This window comes from Rhinolophus hipposideros (assembly GCF_964194185.1).
Source record: "Rhinolophus hipposideros genome assembly, chromosome: 22".
NCBI lineage: Eukaryota > Metazoa > Chordata > Mammalia > Chiroptera > Rhinolophidae > Rhinolophus > Rhinolophus hipposideros.
In genome coordinates, this window is record NC_138068.1 from 18545735 (window position 1) to 18564048 (window position 18314).

General features: G+C 48.7%; 1 protein-coding gene across 1 annotated transcript; it reads left to right on the forward strand.

Annotated features, from left to right (window-relative positions):
• Positions 1-8064: 8064 nt before the first annotated feature.
• Positions 8065-13992, forward strand: GHRH (growth hormone releasing hormone; the record flags this gene model as incomplete). Its single annotated transcript, XM_081034104.1, has 4 exons — positions 8065-8119; positions 11937-12037; positions 12341-12445; positions 13869-13992. The coding sequence occupies exons 2-4, from the start codon at positions 11958-11960 to the stop codon at positions 13990-13992; spliced, it is 309 nt and encodes a 102-aa protein (XP_080890230.1). The 5' UTR covers positions 8065-8119; positions 11937-11957.
• Positions 13993-18314: the final 4322 nt, after the last annotated feature.

An 18314-nucleotide genomic window follows, 5' to 3' on the forward strand; every position in this document is an offset into this window, starting at 1 on the left:
CTGCATCCTCCCCAGCCCCACCCTCCCACCTCCAATCTAGGAATCGGGGATTTGCCTCCTGAGGTCTCCGCAGAAATGACAGCATGGGTCCTAGAGCCAAAGGGGTTTAGGTTCAAAATTCCAGTTCCACCCTGATGAGCACAGTGACCCAGGACAAGCCATTTACGTGGCTTAGCCCTAGTTTTCCCATCTGCAAAGTAGAAATCACAAACGGACCACAGTAACTTGCATTCCTAATTTGTTCTTCTTGCCTACTTTTTTCCTCAACCTGCCTCCACCTGCCCTGAAAATGTGTACACTCTCCAAGCTCCCACCTGTGCCCCTTTGCTCTTCAACGTCTCCTCCCACAGCTTCAACCACCTTCTCTGCGCTGGCCTAGACTGGACCCAACTGCCTGCTACCCACCTCCTCCGGGAGGTCCCATGCGTCCTAAAAACCCACCGCATGTAAATCAGAACTTATTGTTCCCCTTCCCTACCTGTCCCCCACCAAAGCATTGATCACCCCTTAAGGCCCCCAGCGGGGAAACGTCTGCTCGATCTCCACCCACCTTATCCTGTCTATCCTAGGCCCGTGGACCCATCTTCCAGAGCTCTCTCAAAGCATCCACCAGGTTGACTGGCACTCCCTTGGTTGACCTTGGCTCAGGCCCTCAGGACCAAAAGCCTGGACAGCTGTAAAAGCCTCCTAACAGGCCACTCCACTTTCCAGTTCCCCTCCAGGCTGCTGGCAAAAGTCTCCTCTCAGACCTGTCACTCTGGGGCTTGAAGGCCTCCCATGGGTTCTCTCCACGGAGAAGAGAAAAAGCCCAAATTCCTCTGCACAGCATTTGACACCCTGCCTGGCTTGGCCTTCATGCATTGTTCCAGAATTATTTTCTGTGTTTTCTGCCAATGAAGCCTCAGGCCTGGGTTTCTCAGACTGTGGTCTCTCACCTGCATCAGAACTCCCTGGGGTCTTGGTTAAACATGCAGAACCCTGGGCTCTACCCCAGACAAAATCTGGGGGGTCCAGGCCCAACAGACACAAAGGCCCAAGACCCTCAGTCTAGCCACATCACACACTTTGCCATTGGCTGACTACGCCTCCAGGGCTCCCGCTCACGTTGTATTAATGTTTCCCTTTTCTTCAATGCCCAGCTTAAATGTCATCTCATCTGCAAAACCTTTCCTGGTTCCCCGCGGAGCGAATTCCCCACCCGCTCTGCTGCTGCAGCACCTGCCACCACCTCCATTAGACTGTGTGTGGTTATCTGTTTGCCTGCCTACCTTCCTAGCTAAAGTGACATGGCCACCAAAGCCAGTCCACAGAATGCCTGGAACCCCCAGCACAGTGAATGGCACATAGCAGGCACTTGATAAATATCAATTAATTTGAACTGTAGCTTACGATTTCTTGGCTCCTGGATACTAAACATATTGCTTAATACATTGTTGCTTAATACAACAATGTAATCAACGTTATTACATTGATGTCTGATGGACGCATTTCACCCATCATAGGATGGGTGAAAGCCTGAATGAAGGATGAAATATGCAGATAAAGTGAAGATGCATTTTTATCATTGATTAATATTCTGGAATGCTTGTGTGTGCCTGGGACCATCTCTAACCTGAAGGATGTGTGAATTGGATCAAAGATGAGCCTGGGACTTTTGGTTCCAGATTCCCTGGTGAAATCACCAAAGTTCTGATGGCAATTAGAAACGTCACTATTACCATAATGAGTGCACGTGTCCAATCTTCCATCACAATTTCCCTGTCATCAGCCTTAGGAACCCTCACTCATTGCATCTAAGATTCCACCTCACAGGATCCACAAAGACCCTCCTGATAGTGCTGAAAGAGAAATCTGGTATTTGTTGCGAGGAGCTGGCAGAAATCAGCCGTAGACGCTGAGGCTGGGGCAGGGCCAGCTCCAGAGCAGGAGGGCTTGTCGGGAGGCAGCCATGTGCCCGTTCTAGTCCTGGCTTTCCCATTTACTGTCCGTGTGAGATTAGACAAGTTAACCCAATGGCTCCAAGACTCAGCTTCTTTCCCCGGAGAATGAAATCACTTTGTGCCCCTCACCCTTGTGGTTATTGAAGGAGATCGTGTATGTTATGTGACCAGCACGTACCTTACTAATCATCCAGAGATGTTACTGCTTTACTGCTGTGACCCGGACAACTGGACTCCTGGAAGCGATTGGGTGGTGCTGAATGAGGCTGACCCAGGGGCTGGAGACAGGAGTTAGGCAGGAAGCCACGTCTCAGCCATGGATTAGGGACGGATTCTGGGGTTTAGGGGAGAGTTCCAGCTCCCAGGGTGGGGCTGAGCGTGGAAGCTGATCTTTACTCTGTTCTGTGGCCTGGGTGTTCCAGGACCAAATGATGCAGGGGCAGGGGCAGGCAGGAGGATGAGGCTAGACCAGGAGCCTGAGCCTTGCAGCGACTGCTTCCAGTCTGGAGTGAGGGCTCTTTGGGCCTAACTCTGGAGCCCAGGTTGACTGCGTCCATGTGTAATGGAGCAGCCTTCACTGCATAGTAATCACAGAGGGGAAGTGAAGCCACATAACCCAGCCCTTGAAAATGGGCTCCCATTTCTGATGGGAAGTTGGAAACTGGAGTCTGAGGTGGGCCTTGGGTTTTTCCTGTAAGACATTCAAATAACGGCGACTTCCTCTCCCTGTGTCTGCAGGTCCTGTTGTCACAGATCCTCCAAGCGGGGATTCCCCCTCCTCACCAGGCCATGTTCTTGCCTGATGAGCCAGGCGTGAGAGAGGCTCTATACCCTGGGTTTTCTCCTGGGGATCCTGGGTGGGGGCTGAGTTTGGGATCACAGCCTCCCCTAACTGGAAACACAGCTGAGAACACAGGGAAGGAACTGGGCAAAGAAAGATGGGGGGACTGAGGGCTGAGGCGGGGGTGGCTTGACACACCTAACTACCAGGACCCCTCAGTGTTCACAAGGAACACAGGGATTTCACAAGGAACAAAGCCTGGCAGGTGGGGCCTCTGGCTTTTGTAGCAAAGCCTGATTTCGCCAATGTCTGGGGAACAGCGACATCTCCTGGCGGCTTGCCGCCACAGCTCTCCTCCCTGGTCAGAGAACCACAGGGCAAATCAAGAGACTATCTTCTTAGGTGCCTGACGCCTTTAGAAGCCTGGAACAAAGAGGGTTTAGCCTCTGATTCAGTAGGTCTGGGTGGAGCCGGAGATTCTGCATTTTTAGTAGGCTTCCAGGTGATACTGATACTGCTAGTCTAGGGACCACACCTTGATTAGAAAGCTTTATGCATGTCAATTATGTCTCAATAAAGCAGGAGGGATAAAAGAGAGAAAGCTTTAGAGGATTCCGAGATAAATCGGATCTGGCCCCAGATATCCCACGGGTCCAGGAAAGGAGACACATTTCCACATATAAAACCAGTCAACCACAGGCAAAGCCAGGAGGTAGGAGCAGGGTGCAGGGATGCTTGTCGGAGAGGTGGGACCCCAAAGGGAGAGCTTGCCTGAACGATCAGCTGGGGACAGCCTTCCTGTGCCAGCGTGCCTGGCACCTACACCGCAGCCACCAACCCAGAAAAACAACTTGGTTAACATTCATAATGACTGACTTGGGGCAGCCCCAATGATTCCAAGCAAGGTGACTTTAAAATACTCACAGGAGTAACATTTCTGAGCAACCCAGAGTCACTTAATTGATTCGCTAAGTACAATCAACTTTACCCCTTAAAAAGAGCTTCTCTAACGACCTTCCCCAATGCAGACTTTTCCAGAAAGAGACAAACTTTTGAATCACCATCCAATCACAGTGCTTGGGTAGGACGTGACGTATGAGAAAGGACCCCATTTTACAGAAGAGGAAAGTGAAGTTCAGGGAAGTTAAGTGACTTTGGCTAAGGCTCTCCAACAAGGCCAACCACTCAAACCCTGGTCCCTCACTGTGACATAGTACTCATGAGCATTCATGTGACATCTGCTGCTGCTGACGCCACAAAAAACAGGCCTAGAAGGCAGGAGTGGGGGGTAGGGGTCCAGGGAATCTGGGAGTCTGGGGTCCAGGCCTCCCCTTCCCTGCACGGTAGCTTTGGGCTGGGAAAGCTGCCATCACCCAGGGAGGGCGAAGAAAGCAGCTTTCATAAAGCAGGGTCTGAGGCCCTCAGACAGGCCCCCTTTGTCGACTTTTTCTGCCCCACCCCCACTTCTATGCCCAAGGCCTTTAGCATCACCGTTTTTGAATGGCTGGCTCCAACACACTGGAAATTTGCAATACAAATGCTTGGCTTGTCTGTCTCTTGGTGGAGCCCCACGGCCCCAGCCTTTTGGGGCTTTTTAAAGCCTGCCTTTCTCTGGGGCACTTTCTTTCCACAGCTCGAAACTCCAGCCCCTAGATGGAGGCACTATCACTAATTAACGCTGGGTTAAAAGCCATCTTGGGAGGAGAGCTGTGTGGCAAGCTGGAGCAGGTGTTCCCACCGCCTCTCAGAGGATAAGGACGAGGTGGCAGGAATTGGAGGGGGCTGGGTTTCACTCTCAAGGCTCATTTTGGCTTCCAACCTCTATCCTCTTCTTCGATGGGTTTGAGAATTTACTGCAAATAAAGCTTGTCACCCAAGAGGGCTCCCAGCTGACCTCATCACCACCCCACTTGGCTTTCAGAGCTCAGCTCTGATCATAAGAACTAGAGTAACAGTTACCACTTGCCAAGTGTTATCAAACACTTTACAAGCTTATTTCTGATAGTCACAACAACCTGGGGAGACAGGTATTGTCATGCCCATTGTACAGATGTGGTAACCGAGGCTCAGAGAGATTAAACACCTTGGCCAGAATTACACACTTTGCAAGTGGCAGAGCTGGTGGCAAATCCGAATCCACTTGCCACCCAAACGCATGCTCTTGTTTTAGGCTTCTCTCTGCTCCCATCTGATGCTCTCCCAGCTTTACTGTGACTTTTTCCTCCTCTCCATTCTTATGTCCCTCTTTGAGTGTGTCTGCCCAAGGTAATTACTCAGCTCCTCATGTGCCCACCTCCTGCAATTCTCTGAAGACAAGTACATGCCACCTTCCTCTTAACATCCAAGAAAACATGGTGCAGGGGGAAAGGCCCACCCCACTCCCCTAAGGGCAGAAATGGGACCAAGCCTTTCAGAGACGGACTGCTAATTCAGCTAGCTCTATGTGGGCCTAATTAGGTGCTTAATAGGTGTTTATGGGTGGAAGAAATTAGTGTTTATTTAAGAACTGGTAGGGGACCCTTCCATTACTGCTGGTAGGAAGGGAAATGCTACAGCCACTTTGGAAAGTAGTTTGGCAGTTTCTTAAAAAGTTAAACCTTCACTTACCATATGACCCAGCAATTTTACTCCTACAGACCCACCCAGGAGCAAAGAAAGCATATGCTCACACAAAGTACACACATGTTCATAGCAGCATTATTCATAATAGCCCCAAACTGGATAAACCTAAATGTCCAGCAAGGTGAATGGGCAAGAAAATTGTGGTACATCCACACAGTGGAATACTCCTCGGCGATGAAAAGGAACTGGCTATGACACACAGGTCACCATGGACGAATCTCAAAAACATTAGGCTGAGTGACAGAAGCCTAACACTAAAGATGACATGTTATATGATTGCATTTCTAAGAATTCTTTAGCAAAGGAAAAACTATAGAGACAAAAAGCAGATCAGCTGTTGCCTGGGGCTGGGGGCAGGTGTGAGAATTGATGACAAATGGGCTGAAGGAAACTTTTGGAGGTGATAGAAGGTGTGCTTGTGGTGATGGTAGCACAACTGTGTAAAGTTACAAAAAAATCACTGAACCATAGACTTCAAACAGGAGACTTTTATGGTATGTGAATTTTACTTCAATAAAACTGTTGAAGTTCTTTTTTTAAAAAATGTAGGAGAAGGGGCCGGCCTGGTGGCTCAGGCAGTTGGAGCTCCATGCTCCTAACTCCGAAGGCTGCCAGTTCGATTCCCACATGGGCCAGTGGGCTCTCAACCACAAGATTGCCGGTTCAATTCCTCGAGTCCCGCAAGGGATGGTGGGCTCTGCCCCCTGCAACTAAGATTGAACACGGCACCTTGAGCTGAGATGTCTCCAGGTGGCTCAGTTGGTTGGAGTGCGGGCTCTCAACCACAAAGTTGCTGGTTCGACTCCCGCAAGGGATGTTGGACTGCGCCCCCTGCAACTAGCAACGGCAACTGAACCTGGAGCTGAGCTGTGCCCTCCACAACTAAGACTGAAAGGACAACAACTTGACTTGGAAAAAAGGCCTGGAAGTACACAGTTCCCCAATAAAGTCCTGTTTCCCCCCTCCAAAAAAAAAGTAAGAGAAGAAGAACTGACAGTCCAAGGATGGGCCTTAGGAGATTATCAGCTTGGTGTGGGGCTGAATTTAGAAGTGAGAAACTTTTGTTTGAGTCCTAGCTCTACTACTGCCTAGCTGTGTGACTGTGGATAAGTGGGTAACCTCGCTGTGCCTGTTTCCTCGGTTACAACAATAACAGCAATGGTAAGAGCTAGTGTACAAGACTGACTCTATGCTAGGCCAGTATCGTATGCACTGTCACATTTAACCCTCACCCAACAGCCCATTTTACAGGTGAGGAAACTAAGGTAAGGCCTTCGGCTGGGGTTGAATTCTGACCCCCATGGGCTTCTCCAGTCCACTCTGTGTGTCCCACATCTGCACTCTGGCCTGGTGTCTATCCTGGCTACCCAGCTCTATGTGGTCCCCACCTTACATTTGCTGAGATAACCCCACACCTCCCAAGTGTATGAGAGCCCATTGGCCTGGGAGCTCCCAACTGTTCCATCTGTCTCCTCCTGCTGTGACCTACAAGCCCCCTCTTAGTCCCTGGGGGCATGGCCTTGATCGCTTCATGCCCAGGCCAGCAGGGCCACTCCCCCATGTCACTGCTTCTATAGGGAACATCCCATGTTTGTTCTGTGCTAAGAACATGGCTCCATGCAGACTAAGAAGCAAGATTATAAAATATCATTGTTAGGAGGTTCCTTCCGAAGACACTGGTTCTAACTGTGACCCAGAGAGGTGTCTCAAGGGCAGGCAAAGGAAGTCTCCACTCCTCCCTCTTCAACCAGAGCAGCCCCATATTTTAAATCTGTTTTAGATACTGTGCTTCCGTAGAAGATTTCTGAAGATAGGGCTGTGACACTTTCTATAAAAAGTTTGACAGCTGCTGTTCTCTGCCAACTCTCAACTTTCCAGGTATAGAAACTGAGGGCTTGAGGGGAGACATAACTTGCTGAGGGTCACAGAGGTCCCAGGAGGGCCAGGCCTCGGGACTCCAAGCTTTGAGCTCTTTCCACCACCTCCGTAACAGCCAAAAGGGAAAGCAGTGCTTCTGCCTCACACACTTTTATAGCCTTCTTGAGGATTCTTTAGCTATAGGCTAGAGAAATCTGGAAGCACGACAACTCTCCCGGGGTTTTCCCTCTCTTTCCTCTCACTTCACACATTTCTGAAGCGACTAGAAATTTGGCTGTCTTGACACATGACGACGGATGTTTCCCGGGCTGGCTGTCTACACCAGCCTGTGATTGCAGCAGGTGTAAATCAAATAGAGGAACTTCTTGATAATTGGACAACAAGGGAGATGGGAAACAACTTTCCTCGCTAAGGAGAGAAAAACACTTATCTGTAATGTTGACTCCCCTCGAGTGAAATGAAATTGTACATAGACAAAATGAAATCAGATGAACTTTTTAAAAGGCACATTTATCTCAGAGAGTAAATGAACCTTTGGTGTTTCACTGTTATGAGTGCTCCAATTACTAGAGTAGCAGTATTATATACTCTCTGTTCCTCTCAGAATCATAACTTTGTACTCTGTCTGCTCCTTCAAAGACAAAGGGAGAGTCCAATGTAAGTCTTAATTTATATGGGGCAAACCTCTTTCCCCTATTAGAGCTTGTCAGTGTGATGCTAAAAATGGTCCTTTGGTTGACTTGTGAGTAATTGATTCTCTGACGCTGACATCGCTTAGGAAAATGAAGGTATAAATGATGGGAGCGCCACACAGCCACCGGAACAAACGCTGAGCCTAAGGTCCGTGGAACTGGAGCAGCGCTGCAAAGCAGAGGGAGATCTTTCCGCCACATCTCAGGTGAGAGGGGGATGGCCCTGGGGGCTGGGCTGCATGGGACCAAGAAAGTGGACCTTCTCCCCAACTCAGAGACACCAACTCAAAGAGGCCCACCGCCATTCTCTTTGCCCATGGACTGGTGAGTACATTTAGGTCCCTTGTTAGGGGCCCTGAAACATGCTTTTGATGGTTGGCGCCATTTTGAGGTTGTCTGGGATATGTGGCACCTCAACCCATGGAGAAGTGGCAGGCAGACAGACATGTCCCACGTGTCTGTCGGAGGTGGGTGAGGTTCTCAAGTGTGTAGATAGGCTTCTGGAGCAAGACGTGAGCTGGCTAGATTCCCCTGTCAACAATGGGATTTGGCCATGGAGCAGAAGGGAGCCAAGTGGCTGTGCAAATCAATACCCTGCATTGATCGCTCAGAACCGATGCAGCGTAATTGCCTGGAAATTGATACCAATTTGCTTTCTTGCTCAATTGCAGCCGCACTCCTTCCTCTGGGTTTTAGACACAATTATCTGCCCTTGGAGCACTCCATTACCCCCACACTTGTTCCCTAATCCTGGCTTTAATGCTCCTGAAGTATTTGTGTTCTTCATCGTAAGCCTCCTCCATACCCTTTCTGAAAAAAGGTGGGGTGTCGCTCTTCTGAGTGACAATTCAAGGTACTTCCTTGTTAAAAACTTAGATCCCCTTTGAGTAGCCATACGATTGGTTTGTAAAATAGATCAGGTTCTTAAATTACAAAGCAGAATAGTTAAGAAAGGTAAGAGATTTTTGTTCCCTGAGGGCATTTGCGACCTGACCTCTGTGGTTAGCTGAAGGCAGGCACATCTGCAGAATTCTTGTGGCGTTCTTGCCATGAAGGCTGGCGAAAGGTGCCAACTGAAGTAGGTCAAGTGCCCATTCACCCTGAATCCAGGCTTGTAACCACTGTGGAGAGCTAACGGATGTGCATAATGATGGATAATAAATCTAAAATGCTCTGGGAACCATCACGGAGTAGTGGATGATGTTGGATTTGTGAATTCTCGCTCCTTTGAATGGTCGTGTGGAATGTGTCGGGCAACAGCTATTTCATCTATTCTTATCATAGCATAAGCTGGAAACTTGTTGTTTCCCATCTTTGTCCAATGGGATTTCTCAGCCCTGTGGGTTGGGTTCTCACAGCCCAGAGGTGGCAGTGGTGACCTGACCCACTCCTGGGACAGATGGCTTCTGGCAAATGCTGTGCCTCTTGGTTGATCAGACTATGCAGTTGCTCAGCCTCATTCTGAATGAGCAGTAGGTTCCTGGAATTACTGTGATTTCCCCCCCAAAGTCTGCCCTCTTGCCAGGTTATTTTTCAACTCCTTAAAACCATTGCGTGTGCACAGGGGTGCACCCACCAAGCAGGTGTTCCTGTTTGTCCCCCTTTTTCCTTCTTCAGAGACCCAATGACAAAACACAAAAGCTTTCAGTTTTATCGGGCCCATTTCCCACATGCAGGTGATGAATTCTGAAGGGCCCCATGAACGAGGAGCGCTATGAATAGGATATTGTATCAGGAAGGCTGCTGCAGGGAACAGGAGGTCTGCTGGCCTAGGGATTTTGAGGCCCATTCTGAAGGGCCCGCTCTGAAACTAATTTGATGGAGGACTATGGAAAAAGGCCCTTTTCCTCTCTGGGCTTGTTTCCTCGGCTATAAAATGAAGGTGGTGATACCTGCTCTGGAATGTGAGTGTGAGGGCGGGCTGTGTGGGCCAGGAGGGCACAGGGGCTGGGAATCGATTCTGCCAGCCCTGGGACAGGGGCAGGAGGTGGGGAGGCTGAGGGAGGGCTTAGGCCAAGAGCAGGGGTTTGGGCTTCGCTCTGGAGAAAGTGAGGGGATGGGGCAAGGGCTTCTGAGCAGAAGAGTGGGGTGAGTAGGGGCCTGGATATGCCCAGGTCTCTAAAAGATCAACCTCCAAGAAGGTGAGAAAGCCCAGGCTGAAGCTGGGAGACGGAAAAAGCAGTGGCTGTGTCAAGGGGCCCTACTTGCCTCCAAAGATCTCCCTGCTTAGGAAACTCTGGCAGTAGACCAGGTCAGGAAAGGGGGAGCCACACGTGTTATGGCATGATGAGGACCGAAGGCTACAGATCCTTGGTCTGGGGACAAAAGGCCTAAGTCTGAGGCAAAACACATCTAAAGGGCGTGTCATGTGGATGAAAGTGCAGAAGCTCTGGATGGATGTCAAAGGGGCAGCCCCCCGGGGCAGATGCCATGTTCTCATCTTTTGTCTAGCCCCAGTCCTTACCAGAAGAGTGAAAACTTAACAAGTATTTGCAGGATAAGGGGACATGGATTTGACATGATGAGAAAAACCTCCTAACAAGAAGAGACGCCTGGAAGTAGGACAGACTGGCTCGAAGATAGTGAATTCCCTCTCACTTACTGGCAGCAAATACTTGAGCAGGAACTGGAGGATTAGTTTGGGGTGGGGGTGGGGAGTGGGGCTCATCAAGAAAAGGCTGATGACGGAGGCCTGAACAGCTAGCTGCTCCCTCCAGCTCTGGTGGTGCCGTGGTCTCAGGTCACATGGAGCCATCCCCGTGGATGTTCCCTTGAGTCTCAAGGTATCCTTGGGTTAGTCAGGACCCGGTGTCTGGGCGAAGGGGAATGATGCTGTGAGAAGGCAGGTGAGCCCAGGAAAGGAAAACGGTTTCTTCCAGTGCAGGCACTGCTCAGCAGGACCAGGGAGGAAATGGAGCCATGGGGGGTGATCAGGGGAAAAGGGCTGCCTGAGCCTCTGGATGGGGTCTTTATCCCCATGGCGTGGATATCCTGCTGAGAGCGGGGGTACCATGGGAGATGGGAAGACCCAATTCCTAGGTAGCTGAGTCACACTAGAGCAAGTCTGGGTTGCCTGTGGAGGCACCTCTCCGGCTGAGGTGGGTTCCTTCCCCTCCCTGTCAACTGTTCTTCCCCTAATCGCAGAGCACGGTGTCAGCAGGCCCCAATTAAGGGTCATTACGTGATCTATGAGATAATTCTGTGAGGCTCCCCAGGCTCCTGGGTCTCTTCCAGGGCTCAGCTTGTTTGGTGAAATCTAAGCGTCTGGAGCAAGATTTATAGCCTTCGCTTCCCTCCATCTCCACACAAAACCAAAACAGCACATGACTGATATTACTATCTGAGCAGGTTTAACATTAAATCATCACAGCAAAAGTGTATGGAGAAATTCCCATGGGCCAGGCTACTCACTTCAGGTGCCTCATTTCATCGCATGCTTACAAGGACCCTATGCAGTAGGTATAGTTATCGACTCCATTTTGTGAATAGGGAAACTGAGGCCCAGAAAGGAGAAGCCACTTGTCCTGGGATACACAGCGAATGATGGCAGACCTTGGATATGAACTCAGATTAGTCTGACTCGGAGCCTGAGCTGTCAGTCCGGAGCGCTATGTCAATGTCACACTGCTGGGTGGGGGGGATGACATAGGGGACTAAAGGAAGGTGCTTGCATCTCCTTTTATCTCTTGCTGAGGCATGAATTCCATATTTAATGCCTTAAAGGAAGGGGCAGTTTCACCATTTTCTTTAATTTTCTGTTCAACCCTATCAGGTCAGCAAGGTAGCTTTATCACGCCCATTTTACAGATGGAGAAAATGAGGTCAGAGCTCATGACTGGCAGAGGCTAAACTTGAATTCAGGTCTGTCTGACTTCCAGAGTCTGGGTTCTTTTTCCTAACCTACAGCTTCCAAAAGACAAGGACCAAGTCTTGCCTGGAGCCAAGCCCAGGGCTGGGCACAGCCAGCAAAGAGCATCCCCGTGGCTATGGATACATCTGACCTTCCCTCCTGTCATTTTCCAGGTGCCACCACAGGGGTGAAAAATGCTGCTCTGGGTGTTCTTGCTCATGATCCTCACCCTCAGCAGCGGCTCCTACTGCTCCCCGCCCTCCCTGCCCCTCAGGTAAGCAGTCCTGCCAACAAGACCTGGATTCCCGCCACCCCAAAGCCATCCCTGCTGCTGGGCGGGTGCAGAACTGAGCCATCAACTGGCCCCAGCCATCCCCTCAGGCGGCCCGTACTGCCCATCTCTGGGAGGGGGTCACTCTCAGCTCCAGAGAGGTCACCTTGGGGTCCCACCCCCTCTGGGGATGAACAGGGCAAAGGGCAACAGGAGGACCTTACAGGGACCTGGTGACTGCAGCCTGTCTGTTCCCTTGCCCGAGCGTGCCACGCTGCCCGCTGACTTCTGACTCCTCCCATGTAGGATGCCCCGGTATGCTGATGCCATCTTCACCAATGACTACCGGAAGGTGCTGGGCCAGCTGTTTGCCCGCAAGCTGCTCCAGGACCTCATGAGCAGGCAGCAGGGGTAAGCAGGAGTTCCTGTGATTCCTTCCATACCCCACGTGCACCAAGTTTTATCTCTTCCCTTGCACAGCACCTGTCATTTCTGGACTTGCCATAACAGAAGGGCCCCAATGTCAAACTTTAGCTTACCTCTCACTATTCAATGGTCATTGAACACCTACTATGTGCTTCTCCCTATGCTGGGCTCTAGTAGGAACCATGCCAATGGTAGTTAGTACTGGGTCGCAACTCAGAAACAAAGGCTCTGCACTGGGCCATTTACATACACTTGGCACAGCGTTGGGCACACAGTAAGCCCTGGTTAGTGTTAGCCATTGTTCTTCATTTCTTGTTTGCTCTTTCTAACCACCCTACAAAGTAGGAACTCTTACCCACATCGTCTAGAGCCATTAATAGCTTCTAAAGGACACGCACCAAAGAGTGGCAGCGCAGGGATCCAAACAGCCTGACTCCACATTTTTCAGGTTTTATTTTGAAAAAATTCTAAATTTATAGAGAAATTGCAGCAACCGTACAAAGGACTTCTACATACCCTTCCCTATATTCAGTAATTCCTAACATTTTTATCGTATTTGCTTGCTCTATAACTTAGATGTATATCTACACATACAAAAACACATGTACACCTGTATTACGACTGTTATTATTAACATTAATATTATTTTGCTGAACCACTTGAAAGTAAATTGCAGTCCTCGTGACCCCTTACCCTTAGGTACCTCTGTGGGTGTCTCCTAATACCCAATGAAAGGACATTCTCTTACTTAATCACAGTACAATGATCCTTTAGAGTCCACACTCAAAATTTACCAGTTGTCCTAAAATAGCCTCTATAACAATTATTTCTTTTCCTGACCCAGGATCCAATCCAGGATCATGAGTGGCATTTCGCTGTCATGTCTCTTTAGTTTCCTTTCATCTGGAACAGTGCCTTCATCTTCCAAGCCACTGACATTTTTGTTTAGTAAAGGTCAATTGTTTATGGAATGCCCCTCTTGTTGGATTTGCCTGATGCTTCCTCACGGCTAGATTCAGGTTACACCACAGAAGTGACGTTGTGTCCCTCTCAGTGTATCGTATTAGCAGGCACGTGATGTCAATTTGTCCCATTATTGGTGATGGTAACTTTGATCATTTGGTTGACACAGTGTCTGCTAGTTTTCTCCTCTATAAAGTTAATATTTTTCCCTTTGTAATGAATAAGTAAATGTGTGTTTCATAGCCCATGCTCTTCACTGCTATATAGACTGCCTTCCTAAATTGCTGCCAAATCTAATTCAGTTGGCTGGCAGCATTCATACCAGGTACTGGAATCGGCGTAGGGACACACCCTGCTCTGCTCACTTTGTCTTGGTCTTTCCCAGGCCTCTCCACCTGCTACCCAAATACGAGCCTCAGCTGTTTCTCTTTTTCTAATCAAATAGAGAAAGAAACCAGGAGCAAAGAGCAAAGGTAAGGCCTGGCCGTCAGGCGGAGAGCATGTGGGCAGACCAAAAGCAGATGGCATTGGAGAGCATCCTGGTGGCCCTGCCACAGAAGCAGAGGTAGGAATGCATGCATGTGTGTGTATACATATGTGTATGTGTGTACACGTGTGCATGGGTGTGCACCTAGGGAGCTCAGAGGTTTCCTTCCACGAGGGTCAGCAGGAAAAGGAAAGACTCTCCCCTCCAAAGGCGTGGGGCTCTGCCAAGCAAACTGGAAACGACGTTCCTCCTTACATCAAGAACTGGAGGAAGAGGAGAAAATGTGTGATAACAATTGTATCTTATTCATTACTGTATCTCCAGTGTGTAGAAAGAGGCCAGGCTCAGCGTCTTGTCTAAAAATATGACTGACTCAATAGTTCTGGGAGAGGACCCAGGAACCTGAATTTTAACACATATCCCAGGGGATGAATGATCTGAAAAGCGTGCCTGGATCCCTTGCCAAGTTCACAAAACTATAAAGCCAAAGACCAGCCCCACCCAACACTCTCAGAAAGACGTGTGTGGAGCACTCATGAGAGGGAGAGATGAGAATGACAGTCATTCCCCATCTTTCTGCCCCTCACTTTCCCACTCGAAGTCAGGGAAGATCAGGAATGAGTTTTCCCATCTTACAGAGGAGGAAAACTGAGGCAAAGAAGGGGAAGCAGCTGCCCCCAAGTCAGGGACTGGCATGCCCAAGACCTGCTCTTCTTCCCTGGAGCCCCTGCCCAGAAAGCTCTGTTTCATGGACAAAGTTTTCCCCAAATGACACGACTGTTTGGTGAAACTCTGCTATATTTTTGAGGCCAATTTTCAACTGTGAGTACAAACATGTCCCAGCATGACTCTGCCAGGCATTTCTGGACCTATTAAGCAAATCCACTTCCCAATAGAGCTCTCTCCGTATGCTCCCTCACTCTCTTCCCAACCTAATTAGACACCAAGAGCTCAGAGACCCCAACTACAGTCCTGTGAAGATACAAGCAGTGGCAGGCGACAGGCAGGCTGCAGGAGGGGTGAGAACCAGGCTGCAAGGGAGGCAGAATGCACACCTGGGCTCCAGGTCTGGTTCTGCAGCCAACTCGCTGTACACCGCAAGCTGGCTTCCTCGTTTCCTCCTCTGCGAAAGGAGGGGCTTAGCTCCGACCACCTCTAAGGTCCCTAAGGCTAGAATTCTAAAAATAATGCCTCTAAGAATAATCCCTACCCTGCGCCTCTCGTGCTGGGCTTAAGTCATCATTTACCTGCTTTATGGCTCCCACCAGGCCTCAGCGGGGTGGAGGGGTCCCAAGGAGGGCCACATCCTACGAATGCAGGCTTTGTTTCTGCAGACTAAAAGCCAGAGGCTTCACAGAGCTCCAAGTCACAGAGCTGCAGGAAGGGGCCTGGAGGCTGCTACAGCCATTGTTCCCCCTCCCGCTCGACTGCTGCAAATACCAGGAAATCACTGGTGGGCCTGAGAAAACATAAAATAAGAGAGAGTCCTTCTACCTTGCTAGTATGTAGTAGAATGATTTGGCAGATGGCACACTTCTGCACTTGCCATTCTTCATGTCCGCCTAACAGCCCTGTGAGGTAACTGAGGTTCAGACTTATCCATCCTCCCATCCCTTGAAAACCATCCAATGACTTTCCCGGGCCATGCTCTGGGCTGGGGGGACAGCAGTGATAGGACAGCAGTGGTCCCTGCTCTCATGGCACCCATAATACACTGAGGCAGACAGAAACTAAACAAGTACTGGTATAGTGGATTGTTTAATTTGTGATAAATGCTAAGCGATGTAAGGAGTGTGGGGAATGTGTGTGCCAGAAGGAAGAACTTCATCTAACCCTGACTGGGGATTAGAGACAGGTGACTTCTTCAAGGGGAAGTGACTGGCCTGGGAGGGATCTCAGTGGGAGTGGGTTAGCAGAACTGGGGCTAAGAATGAGGTTCTTTTAAAAATGTATTTTATTAATTTTTTTCAACTACAGTTGACTTACAATATTATATTCATTTCTGGTGTACAATGTAGTGATTAGACGTTTGTGTAATTTACAAAGTGACCATGCCGATAAGTCTAGTACTCATCTGACATCATACGTTTATTACAATATTATTGACTATCTTCCCTATGCTGTACTTTACATTCCTGTGACTATTTTTATAACTGGCATTTTGAACTTTTTAATCCCTTCACCTTTTCACCCAACCTCCTAACCCTCCTCACATCCTGTGGCCATCAGTTTGCTCTCTGTATCTATGATGAGTTTGTTTCTGCTTTATTTGCTTCTTTTGGTTTTTAGATTCCATATATAAATGAAATCATAGGGTATTTGTCTTTTTCTGCCTGACTTATTTCATTTAGCATAATATCCTCTAGGACCATCCATGTTGTTGCAAATGGTAAGATTTCATTTTTTTTATGGCGAGTAATATTTCATTGTATATATATATGTACATCTTTATCCATTCAAGTATCAATGGGCACTTAGGTTGCTTCCATATCTTGGCTTCCATTATTTGTCTTATTGTAAATAATGTTGCAATGAACTAGGGATGCATGTATCTTTTCGAATTCATGTTTTGGATTTATTCGGGTAAATACCCAGAAGTGGAATTGCAGAGTTGTACGGTAGTTCTATTTTTAATTTTTTGAGGAACCGCCGCACTGTTTTCCAGAGTGGCTGCACCAACTTGCCATCTCAGCCACAGTGCGCAGGGGTGCCCTTTTCAAGAATGAGGTTCCTTTTGGAACCCAGACAGTCTTGCCACTGGAACATCCATCCATCACCTTCGTTTCAGGTGTCCTGCCCTTTCTTCAGTCCTTCCAATTGAGTTTTTCTTTCTTTCTGCAACAGGAATTCCCAAGGATGAAGATTCTGCCTGTGTTTTATGCTGCCTGCAGCCAAAGTACAACTGCATCCAATAAATCCTATTTAATTTTTGACCTACTTTTTCCTTTATAAATACAATAAAATTCCCCCATCACGGTCTGCATTTCAATTTTCTTTTATCTGCAGCCTAGTTTTTTATGCGGTTTACATAGTTACATTTCCCAAAGAGGTATCACACGGTATAATAAAAAAAAAAACAGCTAACATTTACCTTGCACTCAGAGTACCAGCTGGGGGCAGCTCCATGGCTAGAATCTCGTGTGTTCCTCACACATTGGCACCCTTCTCATTTCACAGACAAGGAACTGAGGTGCAGGAAGCTTAACTTAATTGCCAAGGTCACGACCAACAGGGAGAGAGAGCTGGGATTCAAACCCAGGCAGTCCAACCCAGAACCAGGCTCTTAGCCGTATTTGTCTCCTCTGGGCCAAAGTCTTCCTTCATCCACTGGTGACTTGTTCATCTAGGAGCTATACCATTTATTCATTCAGCAAATATTCTGAGAGGACCCACTATGTGCCATGCACTGTTCTAGGCACTGGGGACACAGTCACGAGTAAATAGACAAAGCCTCTGACCTCTTAGAGCTTCTATTTTAGTTAGGGGAAGAATAATGAAAACAGATAGATATAGAACATGCCAGATGGTGGCAATTGCAAAGGATAAAAATGTAAGGGGGTAGGGAGTACTGGAGGGCACTGTTTCATCTACAATGCATAGATGTGCCGTGTAGTGTTCAGGGAAGACCTGGCAGATGAGGTAACATTTGAGTAAAGGCCTGAAGGAAGAGAAGGCATTGGCCTGATGAATATTTGGGTAAAGAACATTCATGCAGAGTGAAAACCCAACACAAAGGCCCTGAGGCAAGAGAGGGGAAGGAGGGAGAGCAAGGAGGTCAGTGTGGCTAGAAGAGAGCAAGGGTATGAGAAGAAGGGAAGAAAGCCGAGATGGAGCAGGAGGCCAGCTCAGGAGGACCCTAGAGGCCATGGTAAGGGATTTGGATCTCAGCCTTGGTGAGACAGAAGCCATCACAGGGTTTAAGCCCAATGACATGATGTGACTTGCATTTAAAGTCACTTTGGGACCGGGTCAAATTCTGGATACATTCTTAGGGTAGATAGAACTCATTGGCTGATGGATAGAGTGTGGGGATTAGAGACGAGTCAAGAACGAACCAAAGTTTTTGGCCTGAGCCACTGGAAGGATGGAGTTTTCAGGGTGGGGGAAGAATCAGGAGATGGGTTTAGACATGGGGAGTTCTGAGCTGTTATTAAAGGTCCAAATGTGGACATCCAGTAGGCACCTGCATTTACAAGTCTGGAGTCAAGAGAGGTCTGGGCAGCCAGTTTCGTTTGGCAACTGTCATCATTTAGATGGTTTTTTTAAATCAGGAAAGTGGGATAGATCACCAAGGAAGAAATACAGAAAGAGTAGAGATGAGGTCTAAGGACTGACCCGGAAGCACTCCCACATTTAAAGTCTGGAGGAAAGGTGAAGAGCCAGCAGAGGAGACTGAGAAGGAGC